This window comes from Stegodyphus dumicola, chromosome 3 (assembly GCF_044657685.1).
Source record: "Stegodyphus dumicola isolate Sdum_Otavi_A_Nest chromosome 3, ASM4465768v1".
Taxonomy (NCBI): Eukaryota; Metazoa; Arthropoda; class Arachnida; order Araneae; family Eresidae; genus Stegodyphus; species Stegodyphus dumicola.
The window spans coordinates 209,007,521-209,026,298 of NC_140770.1; the positions used below are offsets into that span (position 1 = coordinate 209,007,521).

The following is an 18,778-nucleotide window of genomic DNA, read 5'->3' on the forward strand; positions in this document are numbered from 1 at the left end:
GGATGTTCGTTTGCCGAAATCTGGAACGTAACAGTTTAAGAGCAGCTTCGTAATTATTTTCGATGAGAGCGAAACCAGAAATAGCTTTGGCGGCTGAACCACCAAGAAAGCTTTTCAAGTAAATTAATTTTCCTATTTTTGATAAATTCGGATTTTTATCAATCGCATTTTCAAACTGACCTATAAATTCTAACCAATCCGAAGGATCACCATAAAATTTAGAGATGGCTAATTTTGGAAGACGAGTGAATTTATTAATTTCGTTTTGGGATTCTGTAACGGTTTCATTAGAAATGTCTCTACTTGCATTGTCCGAATTTTCGAGCTTACTGAATTCCTTCAACTTTTTCTTTCTTCTAAAGTGCCACACTTGAATTTTCTCTTCATATTCCAAAACGGATGAGATTTCAAGTTCAAATTCGTCCGCTTCGACTTTTAATTCTCGTTCTATTTGAGCGTCTAAATCACTCAAGGATTTTGATTTTTCGTTTAACAGGTCTAAAATTTCTTCAAATACATTTACATTTATACTACTATCATCTTTACTCAGTTCGGTTTCAATTTTCTTTAATATCTTGCACACTGCCGTCCTCAATACATTTCGTTTTGATTTTAGTTTAGCAATAAGATCTTTCATTACACCAAAAATAGAGAATACAGGCTTACCTTGGCTGTCTTCGCACAAAGTGCTATCAAAAATTAAAAAACAGTAATTTTTAAATTAGCCAAAGGTTCATGGCACCGATGCACCATGTCGCGAAAGGGGTTTTTAATTCTAAGGCGAAACTTCTACCGTATCTAAAATCAATCTTTCTATATAAAGAACATCGTATCTATATCTATAATTGATGTATATTCAATAAAGTTTAAATATTTATTTACAATATGTACAATTAATTAGTTAATTAATCAACATACGGAAAATTCTACAAATCAAAGGATATGGCTTAATGCGCCATTCCCGTCTAGCATCTAAATAACTTCTACTTCAGGTGAGGGCGCTGCTTTCGCTGTATGACATCATATTTCTCTACAAGTATGAATAGATCTCTAAAAGAGTATAAGAAACCTAAAAACTACTTTACAAAATGTTGAGTCTTCAGAAGGCTTCATGAAAGCAAGAAACATAGTTAAACAACCGAAACATCTGAAATCTAGTTTGGACATTCTACTTTAGAACAAGTTTGATAAGTTGTCTGAAGTAAATGAACATAACGTGAAAGTTGATAAGGTTGTTACTATTAATAACTGACCTAAGGATAGGCACGAGATTCAGATTGATAATGTTAAAGCAGTACAACAGCCTAAAATCAAACCAATCATGGTTCAACCAAACGTAAAATATTTTGAATTTCTTCAAATTTTAATGCAAGATACAAAAACAAATTTTTCTGGCTGTGTAAACGGTGAATTCTTGAAAGTTTTACCCAGCTCTGAGAAAGACCACCGAATTATCTCTAATTACCTAGTTGCGAAACAGACTAATCATTACTTAATCATGCACAGAAGTGGAAAAACCACCACTCATAAGAGGGCTTATAAGTGCTATAAATGTAGTTTAACTGGCAACACTGATAATTATCGAGGATGCGCTTAATTTTCTTTTTATCATTTTCCCAATGTTAGATAAACTACTGAACATACTGCTGAATTTCAGAATAATTCCAGGCCTACTAAGCCTCTGATACAAATGCAGGCATCTCATCTGCTGAGATTGCTAGAAATAAAAAAAGTGTTCCTGATAATATAGTCGGAAGATCCAGGTCTTGGTGATGTACTTAAGTAAAGTGACCACACGTCCCGATTTTGGTGGGACAGTCCCGCTTTTTGGAGGACTGTTCCGCGTCCCGCCGATTTTTAAAAATGTCCCGCGTTTTAGAAAACATCTGCATTTCTTATTTTAAATGTACTGTAAAAATATATTACCTAGTATTTATTAATTATTATAGTAAATATAAAGAAATAAAAAATACATAAATTAAAAAGAAAAAAAAAAAAAAAAAACATAAAATGGATGCAGAGTAAACTAAATTAGGCGATGTAACGAGTTAGATTTACTCGGTGGTGTTTCATCGTTTTCGTTACGTCTCGTCAAGAAATATGTATTTTTAACGGAGGAACAGCTAGTATTAGCTGAAGGGCTATTTGCTTTCCACACCATAAACCACAATCAAAGTTTCAGATCAACTGATTCTACGTCGCAAATGATCAAAATATTGTACGACAAAAATTTTGCATGTGCAAGGACAAAAGTCGAAGCCATTATTTGTAAAGTTTTTTCACTATATTCGTTTTCACAATTGCATAAATAATTAAACAAATGCACATTTATATTCATATATTATGATGGTTCCAAGCACAAACATTTAAAATTATTTTTCACAATTGTTAGACATTTTTTATCCAGAAACAGGAATTAAAATTAGAATATTAGATTTTAATTCATTGCCGGGTGAAACTTCATAAATAATTTTTGATTCAATAAGTACTATTTTGAAAAAGAATAATTTGAAAAATAAAAATTATTACCTATTGTAAGGATAACATTAATGCAAATTTTGGTGGAAAAGCTAGAAGAGGCATCAATAACGTTTTTACGAAACTTAACGAATATTTGAACCAAAAAATTATTGGAGTAAGTTGTGCAGCGCATATTCTACACAGCATTCAAACAGTATCTGACTGACTTCAAGTGGATCTTGAAAATATTATTGCAAAAATTTATTCGTATTATTGTGCGTGTTGAAAGTTTGAAGGATTTTTGTGAAAGCGCAGAAATCGAATACACTCAAAAGTCGTTAATCCGGACTCGTTGGGACTTCGGCGATTCCGGATTACAGATCATCAGTTTAAATCTGGTAAGATGGCATGCAGAAATTACAAAATGAAAAATATGAAACCGTAATTTATGAAATAAAGAACAATTATGATCTAAAGGTTATCAAAATTTACAAAAAGAAAAAGTTTAATATTTATTTGTTTACTTTATTAAACATTTCTTTCAATGTAAGTTGCTTCGTTTCATGTGATAATACTTTCTCTTTAATTCTATTAAACAGACATAATTTCTTGTTTAGTTACAAAGTTCCGCTGTTCAAGTCCTATAATTGCTGTGTTGAGAATACCGACTAATTTGTCAATCGAAATGTTTTCGTTTTCAATAACCTGTGGGTCACTTTCTTCACTATCGGAATCGAATTATAATGACGAGAAACTTGATTTAAATCATATCAAAGACGGAGTACATCGAGATGAAATACTACACTTAGTAAGGAATTATAAGCCAAATAAAATAAAAACATCTGCCCCGAAGATAAGGATAGTGCTGACAGATCAACTTCCAATCCGCGGCGTGAAATTGATAAACAGATTTCGGATTTCAAAACATACTTTCGCTTTGTAGATACAAATTACATATTAGTAAATATATATCGGAAATTCTATTTGACATAATCGGAAGTTCAAGCTTACTTTGATGAAATCGCTTTAACAGTCCGCAAAAAATAATAAGCCGGATCCAATTCGAAGATTAAGGTACAACGCAATCTGCAACATTAACTGAATTAAATAATTTTTGCTTAGATTATACCGTTCGTTACACATTAAACGCGCATGCGCAAAAACATATTCGCAGCCGTAAAGGCATTCTTACGCGCACTTGTAAACGCCTGTGCGCATGCGTGAACGCGACGCATGAGCAGAAAGTTTGTAGCTTTGAGGTCCGGATTATAGATCCTTCCAGATTATGGGTGTCCGAATTAACGACTTTTGACTGTATAAAAGAATTATTGGTTACAGCAAAACACGATGGCTAGCTCTTTTACCAGCTGTAGAAAGTATTTTTAAAATATACGAACCGTTAAAATCATACTTTTTACCACAAGATAAATGCCCAAGAATATTGCAGCTCTTTTTTGAAAATGACACATCACAAATTTGGCTTCAGTTCATCCACAACCAAGCTACATTATTTCACAAGGCTGTGAAAATTACTGAAGGGGACAAAATTTCAATTACGGAAACATCAAATGAAATCAATAATTTAAAAACAAAATTGCGAGAAAGAATTGATAACGATTACGTTCCTTTAGTTATTCGAAAGGACATCACTAGGTTGGAAGAACAAGGTGCCATTAAACGACCTGATTTTTTGAAATAAGTCAGAAATTTTTATAACTGCTTGGAATATCTTGAAGAACGGACCGTTCAATTCGAGGATATTAAAAATTTTCATTGGGTGACATTAAAAAAGGAGATTTTATGGGAATATGTAGAAAAGTCTTTTTAATACGAGTAACCATTTTAGTAACCATTTTCCGAAAAATAATATTTGCGAAAATGATCTTTATGATGAGGTGTCATTGGTAAAAAAATACGTTACTGAAGAAAAAATTAAATGTTGGTTGTTTGCAAATGTGGAAACATACAAAAAATGGCCGGAGTTGTTCCTTCATTTTAAACAGAATCATATTCCTTATGAAAATATTTTGAAAATTGTAGAACAAGCGCCCTCCCTTCCAGGAACAAATACAGCAACAGAACGTTTTTTTCCTAGTATCAATGAAATATCGACTATTGAAAAAAACGCAGTTGAATATTAAAACTTTAAAATCTGTATTAAGCGTAAAATATAATTTGACCAATTCATACGAGAAATTTCATGACATTTTAATAAATGATCCGAACCTATCGCAAAGTATTCACTCGGATAAAAAATATGACCGTGAAAGAAAATCATAATTTTTAAATTTTTTTCTCAATGAAAATTTGGTCACTTAAGTTTATTAAGGATGCTCAGGGGTTGATAAAAGAGAGAGCTAAAATGGTCAATGGAACTTCTCTGCACAACACTGTTAATTTTTGGAACGAATTCCAGAACACTGACAACTCATTAGAAAAGTATTCATTGTATTCTCAGTTTTTGAGGATATCTTTAAATAAGCTGTTATTTCTTTTTTAATAGTGTTATATTATATTTATAGGGTGCTACTTTGGTAGACAGTTGCACGGATTTTTGGAGATTTACGTTGGCGCAATTGTTGATGCGGTTTTTACAATCATCAGCCATCTTGAAAAGCGCTGTTTTTACATATTTTATGCATAGTAAAGTATTCAAAACTTTAAAAAAAAAAATAATAATAATAACAAAAATAATAATAAATATCATTAAAAATAATGGATTATTTTTTTGTTGAAAATGTCAATTTTTTAAGATGGCAGGCAAATATAAATAAATCCATTTACTATGAGTATAAAATACTAAATTAAGGTTAAATTATTACTTTCATATAGCAAAGAAATAGAATAAAAATTTTTGCTATAAAAACATTGCGCCAACGTTTAATTGGATGAAAATATTACTTAAATTGAATATCGAGTTAAAACATCATACCAACGTTTAAAAGAATTGAAATATTACGGATATATAGCAGCTATCAATGTACTTATGGTACATTTTTTACCAGGTGCTGTTATATATCTGAATATATTAAATCTGCATATTTACCTATGAATAATAATGTTATTGTCTTTATTTTTATCTTTTGCCCATGTATTATCAAACATATAACTGTCTGTATTCCCTCATAATGCACTATGATAATATCTACATTGAACGTATTTTGCGTTTTTCACTGTATAATAGTATATAATATCTTGGCATATCTAGTTGGGCGTATTAATGGTACATTGTTTGCCAGTTACTGTTAAACATCGGTATACCATATACTTGCATATTTGGCTATACATTATACTGTTACTGTCTTCTTTTCATCAATTGCCCATGTAATATCATACATTTAATTCTCTGTGTAATAATAACACTGAATGTATTGGGGTCGCTAGAGATTTTCATTGTATAATATATCCAACCATTATCCATTGTTTTAAATATATCCATTGTATTTATACCAACATTGAATGTATTTTGTGTTTTTCACGGTATAATATATGTTCATAATTTGTGGCATACTTAAGTCTATATTTCATCCTTTGCAAATGTATAGTAACACATTTAACTGTCTGCATCAATTTATTTGCTGCATAAGGATCACAAGTGTCATGATAATTTTAAATGTATATTTGTGTTACCAACACTGAATGTATTTTATATTTCTATTGTATAGTACAGTCAAAAGTCGTTAATTCGGACACCCATAATCCGGAATGATCTATAATCCGGACCTCAAATCTACAAACTTTCTGCGCATGCGTCGCTTTGACGCATGCGCGTAAGACCTTTACGGCTGCGAATATGCGTGTGCGCATGCGCATAATACGTTTACGCAAGCGCGTTTAATGTATAACGGACGGTATAAGCTAAGCTGAAATTATCTAATTCAGGTAATGTTGCAGATTGCGTTGTTCCTTAATCTTCGAATTGGATCCGACTTATTATTTTTTGCAGACTGTTACAGCAATTTTATAAAAGTAAGCTTGAACTTTCGACTATGTGAAATAGAATTTCCGATATATATTTACTAATATGTAAAGGATCTACAAAGCGAAAGTATGTTTCGAAGTCCATTAAACCAAAAGTGGAATTGCTGCAAAAAATGGATAAAGGCATATCCTTTGATTATCTAATCATTCCGAAATATGTTTATCAATTTCACGCTGCTCTGCAGGGAAAGGGAAACGACACGGCGCGCAATGAATTGGAAGTTGATCTGTCAGCACTATCCTTATCTTCAGGTTATTTTATTTGGCTTATAATTCCTTACTAAATGTAGTATTTCATCTCGATCTCCGTCTTTGATATGATTTCAATCAAATTCCTCCTCATTATAATTCGCTTCCGATAGTGAAGAAAGTGACACAGAGGTTATTGAAAACGAAAAAATTTCGATTGACAAATTAGTCGGTATTCTTGACACAGCAATTATAGGACTTGAACAGCGGAACTTTGTAACTGAAGAAGAAATTATGTCTGTTTATAGAATTAAAGAGAAAGTATTATCACATAAAACAAAGCAACTTAAACAACTTACATTGAAAGAAATGTTTAATAAAAAAAACAAATAAATATTAAGCTTTTTTTTTTTTTTTTTTTTTTTGGTAAATTTTGATATCTTTTAGATCATAATTGTTCTTTATTTCATAAATTACGGTTTCATATTTTTAATTTTATAACTTCTGCATGCCATCTTACCAGATATAAACTGATGATCTATAATCCGGAAAAATCGATAATCCGGAATCGCCGAAGTCCCGACGAGTCCGGATTAACGACTTTTGACTGTATTGTATAGTATCTATTGTATCGTATCGTATTATGGTATTGTTTTGTATTGTATAGTATCTTATATCAGTTGGCTTTATAAAGGTTAAATATGTTAATTTTTATTCATTATAATCGTTTAATTAGCTTTTGTATTGTATTGTATATTAGTATTGTATAGTATTGTATGGTATCTTATATAAGTTATCTTTTATGCAGGTAACTGCATCAATTTATTTGCTGCATTAGGATCACTGGTATCATGACAATTTTAAATGTATTTTTGTGTCACCAACACTGAATGTATTTTGTATTTTCATCACTAGTGTCATGACAATTTTAAATGTATTTTTGTGTCACCAACACTGAATGTATTTTGTATTTTCATTGTATAGTATTGTATAGCATCTACTGTATCATATTATATTGTGGTATTGTATCTACTGTATCGTATTGTATTGTATAGTATCTTATATCAGTTGGCTTTTAGTACAGGTTAAATATGTTAATTTTTTTTGTATTGTATTGTATTGTAATATTGTATAGTATCTTATATTCGTTAACTTTTATGCAGGCTACATATGTTATTTTTATTCCTCATAATCGTATAATTAGCCTTATTGCATGTTTTTCCCACAATACCACATGATCAAGTGTATTGTACCGCTATTGCATTCTGTTACATTGTATTCTTTTATTTTTATTTCTTTTGGTATATCCTCTGTGTATTGCTGTAATCATTTACATTCCTTATTTCACTATGTTCTCTATTTTTATGTTATATTGTCATTAAGTCTAATTCTACTGTCTATATTTATTCATTGTATATTATTGGGCTGCCCAACATCAGACTGTACTTTAGCTTATGTATATTCTATATTTGTGTGTATTACACCTTTGTAAAATTTTTGCTTATTGTCCAAACTCGCCCTTTTTGGCCCTGCATGCTTTTGTTATTTTATTTAATAAATGTGGGGCCTGGGCGGTTGTTGGGACTGTCTTTCGTGGGCATTTGGTCTGTTGGACTGCCCCCGGGTTGAATTTGGCTCTGGGTTTGGGCGCCCGGCGCGGGGCGTCTTGTGATTCCTCTTTAGGCTCCATATATAGGTGGACGTGGTGCTATACCGATTAACCTTTTGGTAAAGGGACAGTGCCCACGTCCTCCGTTGCTTATCGCTTATATTCATATCCTTTAAAATAAGTTTTATAGGATATAATTATTTAACATTAAAACATACATTGGCTCCCAAAAGTGTTTGTATACTTATGATTTTCATTGAAATAGGGCTCTATCCATTAATTAAAAGTAAACTTTCTGAATGTGATTTTAATAATAAGATCTATAATCTATTCGTAACAAAACTACATGAAATATTTTAAAAATATAGCGAAGCTTTATTTTTAAGAAATCAATAATAAAAAAAAAAAAATGACAATAAATTACTATTAGTAGGATATCCTTTAGCATCCACAACAGCTTTTAAACGTCTGGGAATAGATTTTACTAGTTTTTTTTTTTTTTTTTAAATTTCTATATCAATGTTCATCCATTCTTCCATCATGGCTGTTTTGAGTTCGCTTTTCATTTTAATGTCGTGTTTTCGTACTCTAACCTCCAGCTCTTTCCCAAATGTGTTCTATGGGGCTTAAATCTGGCGACAGAGGTGGTGTTTTCAAAACTTGTGGACAATTATAGAGACATTACAGGCGAACGTTGAGAGCCGTATACTTAGGATTATTATCATGGTTAAAAATAAAGTTGTTTCCAATAGCCAAATTTTAGGCTGATAATTTTAAATTGTCTCTAAAAATATTTAAATAAAGAGAATGATTCATTATGCCATCAATATATACCAAATTACCTAGTCCTGATGCTGTCATGCCCCCCCCCACACAAGGACACCTCCACCGCCATGCTTAACTGTTCCAACTAAGTTCTTAGAATGAAGTTCCTCATTTTTCTTCTCCATACAGTTATTCGACCATCGGAACCATGTTAAATTTGCTTTCATCAGCAAACAGGGCACTATTCCAGTACGTTTCGGGTGTATTTATCATTGATTTTGCGAATGAAAGCATAAGCTTTCATTTTTTTTCTCACTAACAAAATTTTTTTTATGTGCAGAACGCCCATGTAATCCATCTTCTCTGAGAACTCGTCGAACAGTATAAGGTGAAATTGAAGTAGAAAACTTTGTATTAAATTCTGCAGAAACCTTTACAGCACTCAAACGTGGGTTTTTCACAAATTTTCTAATAATAAATCTCTCCTCACGATTAGTTAACTTTCTCTGTCGACCTTTTCTTACCTTGTTTTCAATTTGATTTTCTTCTTTAAAGCGTTGTATCACATACTACACTGTAAAATGGGATAAATTAACTAATTTAGCGATATTTTGAATTAATTTACCACTACTGTGGTGAAAAATTATAAAATTTTGAATGCTGTTTGTGATTTCTTTATGATTGCGACTCATTTTTTAATAATAAATAGAATATTATGAAGCAAGCAATAAAAAATTAAAGCAAACAATTTTTTAAATGCCACCACAATGCAAACATTTAAAAAAGCAGCAAATGATAATTCTAATTTTGATTTTATTCAAAAATATTTCAATGTACGAAGACTTTTATGAGATAAAATGTTTATCATTTTTTAATTATTAATTTCTTAAAAATAATGCTTTGCTATATTTAAAAAATATTTCATGTAATTTTGTTACGAATAGATTATAAACCTTATTAAAATCTCATTCAGAAAGTTTACTTTTGGGAGCCACTGTATGTGGCAATAAATATCTCAGCAATTTTTGAAAAAAGTGTATTAATTTTTTAATAAAAAGTGAAGTATACAATTATAAAGTAAAAGAAAAATATATACTTACATTTTTTTTTAGTATTTAAACATACTTACATTTTTTTTCATATACAGTCAAAAGTCGTTAATCGGGACTCACTGGGACTTCTGCGATTCCGGATTACAGATCATCAGTTTAAATCTGGTAAGATGGCATGCAGAAATTATAAAATTAAAAATATGCAACCGTAATTTATGAAATAAAGAACAATTATGATCTAAAGGGTATCAAAATTTACAAAAAAAAAAAAAAAAAAAAAAAAAAAAGCTTATTATTTATTTGTTTATTTTATTAAACATTTCTTTCAATGTAAGTTGTTTAAGTATCTTCGTTTTATGTGATAAAACTTTCTCTTTAATTCTATAAACAGACACAATTTCTTCTTCAGTTACAAAGTACCGCTGTTCAAGTCCTATAATTGCTGTGTCGAGAATACCGACTAATTTGTCAATCGAAATTTTTTCGTTTTCAATAACCTCTGTGTCACTTTCTTCACTATCGGAAGCGAATTATAATGACGAGGAATTTGATTTAAATCATATCAAAGACGAGATAAAATCAACTTCCAATTCATTGCGCGCCGCAGCGTTCCCCCCCCCCCCCCGGCCGCAGAGCAGTGTCAAATTGATAAACAGCTTTCGGAACGGTTGGAGAAACGAAGGCTATGCTTTTATCCATTTTTTGCAGCAATTCCACTTTTTGTTTAATGGACTTCGAAACATACTTTCGCTTTGTAGATCCTTTACATATTAGTAAATATATATCGGAAATTCTATTTGACATAATCGAAAGTTCAAGCTTACTTTTATAAAATTGCTGTAACAGTCTGCAAAAAATAATAAGCCGGATCTATTCGGAAATTAAGGAACAACGCAATCTGCAACATTAACTGAATTAGATAATTTTAGCTTAGCTTATCCCGTCCGTTATACATTAAACGCGACTGCGTAAACGTATTATGCGCATGCGCACACGCATATTCGCAGCTGTAAAAGTCTTTCTGCGCATGCGTCAATGCGACGCATGCGCAGAAAGTTTGTAGCTTTGAGGTCCGGATTATAGATCATTCCGGATTATGGGTGTGCGAATTAACGACTTTTGACTGTATTCATAAGTACCACAACAAAAAAAAAAAAGGAATCATAATTTAGATATTAATGAAAAAAAATTTAAAAATGTAATCTAAGGAATTCGAAGAGATGAATAATAAAATTTTAAAATGGCATGGTAATGCACAAATATTAAGTAACCAAATGAGGGAGCTGATTACAGCTCGTTAATGCACAAATATTCTGTAACCAATCAGGGAGCTGATTACAACACGCCTAGAATTAAAATTATTTAAATAATCATACATAATACTCGTAAAATAATTTTAAAAAATTCAAAATTAAACTGCATTTTAAAATTTAACAGCCATAAATAATGTTTAAAACATTATATTAAATTTATAGATATTAAAACCAACTACTTTTAAAGTAATGTGACGTCATTCATTACATCAGTGGTTCTCAAGCGGGGGTGCGGGAATGTATTTTTGGGGGTGCGGGAGAAGTCCCTTAAATATCATTTATTAAATTTCTTATAATAAAATATTTGAAATCTGCAATAGTGTCCCCAATATTGAAGCTCATGAAAATTGGTAGCACCTAGCTCACTTATCGGCAAAAGACACAGGAAAGCGCTGGTGCCGATGGGCGTATACACTACGCTACGAAAAGGCATGAAACGCTACAAACGAACCCGAACAGGCAGCTAGGTGACGGAGAAAAGAAAAAAACTTTGTGGGAATACAAGCGGAGAACGTTATCCCCGCACGCGCTAAGTTCAATATGTGCTACTCCAATGGAATCTACGGATTCACAGATTTGTATCTGCATCTACTAAGCCTGTGTTAGGCTGAGTCAAGTTGAGTCAACTACTGTGTCTGCGACATGTGTGTTGTGTATTCTGTTTTGTCGTCCAAAAACCTCTTGAGACTAATACATTCTTAATTGCCCGTTCAAGCCGAATAGGATTCAGTGATATTACAAACGTAAGAACATCATATATATTGTATTACATTATTTCTAAGTAATTAAATAGATTATAGTGAACTCCACTATGTCAAAAAAAGGACAATGGAATGATAAGTATGCCGGGTTATGGATCACAACCGAACAAGATGGCATGCAACGACTGCAATGCATCTTGTGTTCCGAGATATTTTCAAACAGCAATCTCAAACCAAATATATATTTATTATTAGAGCATTTCAACAATCTGCATGGTATATATTTTTATTATTAGAGCATTTCAACAATCTGCATGGTGACGAAAAAGCACATAGCATGAACAGCTTGAAGTCAAAGAAGGCTCGCTTTGATACCAGTGGAACTATCCTAAAATTCTGCGGACCAGCAATTCAAAAACCTTTATTAGAAGCATCATATCAAGTGGCATATTTATGTGCAAACAAACAAACAAACAAACAAACAAACAAAAAAAAAAAAAAAAAAAAAAAAAAAAACCTCACACGATCACTGAAGAGTTGATTAAAATTTCTGCTTTAATTATTGCTAAAACAGTTTTAGATTCGGAAGCACATAAAAAAATCAAACAGATTCCATTATCGAATGATATACGATCGCGAATACAAGATCTCAGTGAAGATATTTTAATGCAAGTAATTGAAGACAGAAAAATCAGTCCACTAAAAATAAGCATGCAACTGGATGAGTCAACTGATGTTGATAATTGTAGCCAACTTTTGGTATTTGTCAGGTATGTGAAGGAGAAAGAGGTGATAGAAGAATTTCTATTTTGTGAGCCACTGGAGGTGAATACGAAAGGAATTGATGTTTTCAATCGCATCAGAGATTTTTTTTACTAAATATCAATTACCAAGGAATGCGATTGGCTCAATATGCACTGATGGAGCCCCTGCAATGCTAGACAAAAATTCAGGATTTTTTTCACACATGGAAAGAGAATTACCGGAAGTTATAATAACGCATTGCATGTTGCATCGTCATGCACTTGCATTGAAAGCATTGCCAGAAAGTTTAAAACAACATCTAACTACAGCCTACAGCAGTAAATGTAGTAAAATACATCCGAGGGCGAGCGCTTAATCATCGCATTTTTCATGCATTTTGCGAAGAAATCGGTGCTGATCATACCGTATTTAGGTTTTAAATATTTAGAAGCCATAAATAATATTTAAAACACAGAATTATGCATAATAAAACGCATTATTTTAAAAATAAAATGACTACAAAGTATCGTCTACCATAAATAACTTGTCTAGCAATGGGTTTACCATAAGTAGTATTGTTCACCCCTCTCCTCCAAAAAATAGAAGTACAACAACAGTTCTTAAATGCAAGTTGAGTAAGGTTTTCCTAGCATAAAAATACAGTATGCACGTCCACCATTTTTTCCACTGTATGTACTTAAAAAATAAATGAAATGGTGTGAATATGCTAGATTAAATTTAAAATAAAAACTAGTTGCATTATTTTTCATGCGTAAAGATAAAAGCAACTAATAAATTATGCTTGAAAAAACAACATTAAAAGTGAAACTGAAATTTCAGCAGTTTGATGCTAACAGCAAAAATGCAATTTGCCCCTGAAGTATATGGGTAAAAGTCTTACAAATAGTGAAAAATACACAGCACTGATTGATTTCTAAGGAGAAGACATATAGAATAGATTTTAAAATTTCAGATGACTTGAATAAATTTCAGTACATTAGCTGCTTCATTCTCAGTTGCCTTCAAAACTACTATGAGTATTTGGAATATTTAACATAAAAATTAGATAAATTATGCACAGAACATTTACTTAAATAGAAAAATTTGCCCTATTTTCAGAAAAATATCATGCATTTCATAAGCAATTCTTGGTTGTGATATTTCCTTTTGAAAGTAAGTATGTTTACAAACAACTTTTTTTCTATGTGCAGCATAGAAAAAGAAAAATAAGAGCAAAAATTTCAGATGAATATTTTGAATACATATTCTACTGTTGCTACTCCATCTATCAAATGAGATAGAGAAGCATTAACAAAACTAAGTAAAACTTTACATATACATTAAATATATGATATATATATACTTTTTCCTTAAAAAGTGAATACAATTTTATTAGATATGGTAAGGTTCATGTCTTCGATTTTTGTTGGAAGATTTCCTCATTTTTCTTTAGTCTATGTGTTTCAAAAGCCCAGAAAAACTGGACATCCCTGCTATGCAACAAAGACTCTATACCAGACATTCATAAGGAAATAGAAATGAGACCTAATTTTGATTGCCACAAAATATTTACATAATTTTAATAACAGTATTAATTATACACACGGTAAAAACTCACAGCTTACACCATTGGAAACAAAATCAAAATATTCTTAGAATCACAACCCCCATCCTTCAGATTTTTGGTTATCAATAATTCATTCTTTGTTTCCACATAGAAGAATACGTATCATTTAATTTCTTCCTGCTGTAACACATCTTTCATATGAGCTTCTTATAATGGTAAATATGAAAGATATGCAACATTTGTAGCATGAGCTTAGTACTATTCAAATATGTGTATCAATGTGGATATTGAAAATCTCTATATGTTTGAAGTTATTTTGCCTGTCTCATGGAAACTTCTCTCTAAAGTCCAGGATGCATAAGGTCTATCGGAAAGTTCTGTCTGATAATATTATTTCAAATTTCAACGCATATGTATATCTTCATTTCAGACATATATAGCTGTCTTTCTTTATCACTGCATTTATACCCATGTGCTCTTCTAAATTAACTGAAACAAGAAGTTTCTATCATTTTTAAATTAGATGCGATTGTGTAAACATGGCTACTGATAAAGTTCATTTACAACATAAACACTTTGATTGCATTTTTACAAAATAGTTTTTATCTTCCTCAAAAGATCTGCCTATTATTTATTTTCACTATGTTTTTTTCTCTTCCACTGTATTTTATACAAATTCTAACAAGGAAGAAATGCTATAGAAACATGTAAAGATTAAGAAGTTTTTGGTGGAGATGCAGTTATAGAATATGCAGGAAATGGTTTGAAAAATTTGAAGCGATTTTGCCTTAACCTTTTGATGGGCACAAATGAGTTCAGCTTACATTCCAGTTATGCACTGCAGTGGGCACAAATGAAATTGCATTACAAATTTACGACTGACATATATCGTGTGTATTTGGAAAGAAAGAATTGCTTAATCTTACAACTGTTGAAAGGTTAATGATAAGCTGCATGCTGGGCAGTTATATCTGACCAATGATGATATTCTTAAGACTACAATACAACAAGATCCTTTTCTGACAACATTGGAGATTGCAGAAAAGCTTAATTTAACTCAACCATTTCGGACCATGCTCGGAAACTTGGCTTAGTCTATAAACATTCCAGATAGGTGCCTTATGAATTAACTGAGAAAAATTTGCATGAATTAATTGTCACATAAACATCTTTGATTGTTCAGAACAAAAATGAACCCTTCTTGGACCAGATGATAGCTCATAACTCATGATGATGCCCCTGTGAAAATACTGTTAAAAAAAGAGCACACTTTGAGTCTGGACAACCTATCCCCTCTACCTCTAAATTGATATGAAGCCTGAATAATGAAGAATAGAATGTTGTGTATATGGTGGGACGTCCAGAGAACAACACATTATGAGCTTTTGAAATCTAATGAAAAAATAAATTCAGAGAGGTACTACAGTACAAAGTCTTTAATCCGGACGTCCATAATCCAGAATGATCTATAATCCGGACCTCAAAGCTACAAACTTTCTGCACATGTGTAGCATTTATGCATGCGCATAATATGTTTAGGCATGCACGTTTAATGTATAATGGACGGTATAAGCTAGGCTAAAATTATCTAATTATCTATTTCAGTTAATGTTGCAGATTGCGTTGTTACTTAATCTTCTAATTGGATCTGCTTCATTATTTTTTGCAGACTGTTAGACCAATTTTATAAAAAGTAAGCTTGAACTTTCGATTATGTCAAAAAGAGTTTCCGATTCTGGAGCTGCCAAAGGATCTACAAAGCGAAAGCATGTTTCAATGTCCATCAAACAAAAAGTGGAATTGCTGCAAAAAATGGATAAAGGCATGAAGAAAGTGACAGAGAGGTTAGTGAAAACGAAAAAATTCTATTGACAAGTTAGTCGGTATTCTCGGCACAGCAATTACAGGACTTGAACAGCGGAACTTTGTAACTGAACAAGAAATTATGTCTGTTTATAGAATTAAAGAGAAAGTATTAGCACATAAAATGAAGCAACTTAAACAACTTACATCGAAAGAAATGTTTAATAAAGTAAACAAATAAATATTAAGCTTTTTTTTATAACATTTGATACCTTTTGGTCATAATTGCTCTTTAATTCATAAATTATGGTTTCATATTTTAATTTTATAATTTCTGCATGCCATCTTACCAGATTTAAATTGATGATCTAAAATCCAAAAAAACCCCTAATCCGGAATCGCCGAAGTCCCGACGAGTCCAGATTAAAGACTTTGTACTGTAGTAGTAAACAGATGATTTAGAAAAAGTAGTCAAAGAGAAGAGGCTGGCAGGTTAAACAGGAAGCTCATTATACTGCATCATGATAATGCCTTATCATATGCTGCTTTGGCAACTCATCTGAAAGTTGCAGATCTAGGTTGAGAAATTCTACAACAATTATCATACTCCTCAGATCTAGCACCCTCCAAGAAAAAAATTCAAAACTGAAGTATATATCTGAACAGCACTACTTTCAGTTCTTTGAATATAAGAACACAACATTTTTAAAAAATGGTATTTACAAATTATCATTATGCTGGCAAGAAGTCACAAGTAATGGCAGATATAATATTGTATAAGAAATACTATTAAAGGAATGGAAAATGTATTATTTTCTTTCCCTTCCCAAATGGCCAGATTTTCTGATAGACATTTCTAAGTTCTAATACAATTTCCCTAGTTCTCAAATACAAGTAGAATTTCAAATTGAATTGTCAGTTAGCATTAAATAATAAATAAGCATATAGATATACCACTTTCTTATATTAGGATGTATTACATCCTTTCTAAGCACATTTCTTAGAAATATAATAAATACATTTGTTTTATCGCTGGATGTTTGCATTTTTTCATATACATAGTGATATTTTCAGATTAATTGCATTCATGAGATAATTTTATAGAAATGAAGAAATTTAAAAATATTCTTTCAGATATGAAAATATAAACATTCTTCAAACTATTTTTACTTTTATTTTCATTTTAAAGAACTGGCATTTTATATAAGAATCAGCTTTTTACATCTCTTTTCAAAACTTACACATGTATTCTAAGTGTATATATATAAATATACACATACACATGCACTTATTTATGCATATATACAATGTCTCATATACATTACATAATTTCTGCAATAATAATCACAAAAAATAATAACACATCTAATACAATGAAAATTAAAAATTTTTTGATCTCTGTAAAATTTACACTTGGTGTTCACATTAAAGCATGAAAATAGCCATCTAAAGAAAGCACCCATGTTGATAATATCATGTTTGAAATGTCTTTCTGTCAGCCAAATGAATGTTGACAATTTTTATATAGTTAAATACATCCATCAAAAACTGAATATATCAAAACCAATTCTGATCCTTCTAGAAAGAAATTATCACTACTAAATTAAAAATTTATTTTAATGACTTTCATATTCATAATAGCTAAAATAAAGTTTACTGGTCTTGTACTGGATGCAATATCCTAGTTTATTCACTTTAGTTTTCTTAAATTAGGGATGAAAAATTAATTGTAAAAGTACATTTCTTTGTCACCTTTTCCCCATTCACAGTAAGAATATCACAGAAGAGAATAAATTATGAGTTTAGAGGACATCTTATGTATTTAGACTCTACAATATCACAGATCTAATCATCCTTTTCAAAGAATCTCCCAGAAGATATTTTCAAGAAACTAATATTTTAGCTGTCATGACATATTCTTCTTTGAATCTGAAAAGAGAAAAGTTTTAATGAAATTAATTTTTTGTTAAAAATATCCCAGTATTATTTCCATGCAATATACTGCTGAAAAATTTAATCAATTATAGACAAAATAGTACGAAATTTAGAACCAAATCACAAAGATATCAAAGAAATGAAATTTAAAAACCAATCAAATCCCCGAATTTGAAAATAAAAAATGTAAGAAATTTCTTTAACTCGGTGTTTTTAAACAGGAAGAAATTCTGAAAATAACAGAAATACATACAATAAATATAATAAGAAAGGAATACAATTAAAATCTGATTCAAGAGGAGGTAGATCAGATGCAACTGAATCCCTCTTCCCAAGAAGACCACTGTATTTCTGTTCATCCAAAATTAGCTACTGAACCATTTTAAAGCCTCCTTTACACAATCGGTGTCCATTTATATGAAATAAAAATACACAAAAACAAGTTTAAATGAAATAAATTCAATGCATAGTAAAGCAAAAGTAAAATATATAATAATTTATAAAATATATTAAAGATTAACAGAGAACAAGTTTTTTTTGAACTTATTGGAAGAACAAAGGACAGTAATTTAAAAGAAAAAGTGATGCTAATTGTTGCCTGTTTGGCATAATTGGGGATGGAAAGTTTGAAATCTCCCAAAAAGTGAGTTTATAGTACA

The 18,778-nt window shown here is 31.0% G+C and overlaps 1 protein-coding gene across 2 annotated transcripts in view; it reads right to left on the minus strand.

The window, feature by feature from the left end:
* Positions 1 to 17,335: 17,335 nt before the first annotated feature.
* LOC118200869 (tudor domain-containing protein 5-like) overlaps positions 17,336 to 18,778 on the minus strand; it is a 102,126-nt gene continuing 100,683 nt past the window's right edge. For both annotated transcript variants that reach the window (XM_085813815.1, XM_035372854.2), the window contains one exon: positions 17,336 to 18,113. In XM_085813815.1, the coding sequence (XP_085669941.1) occupies positions 18,091 to 18,113 (23 nt within the window). In that variant the 3' untranslated portion in view covers positions 17,336 to 18,090. The remainder of the gene's footprint in view (positions 18,114 to 18,778) is intronic.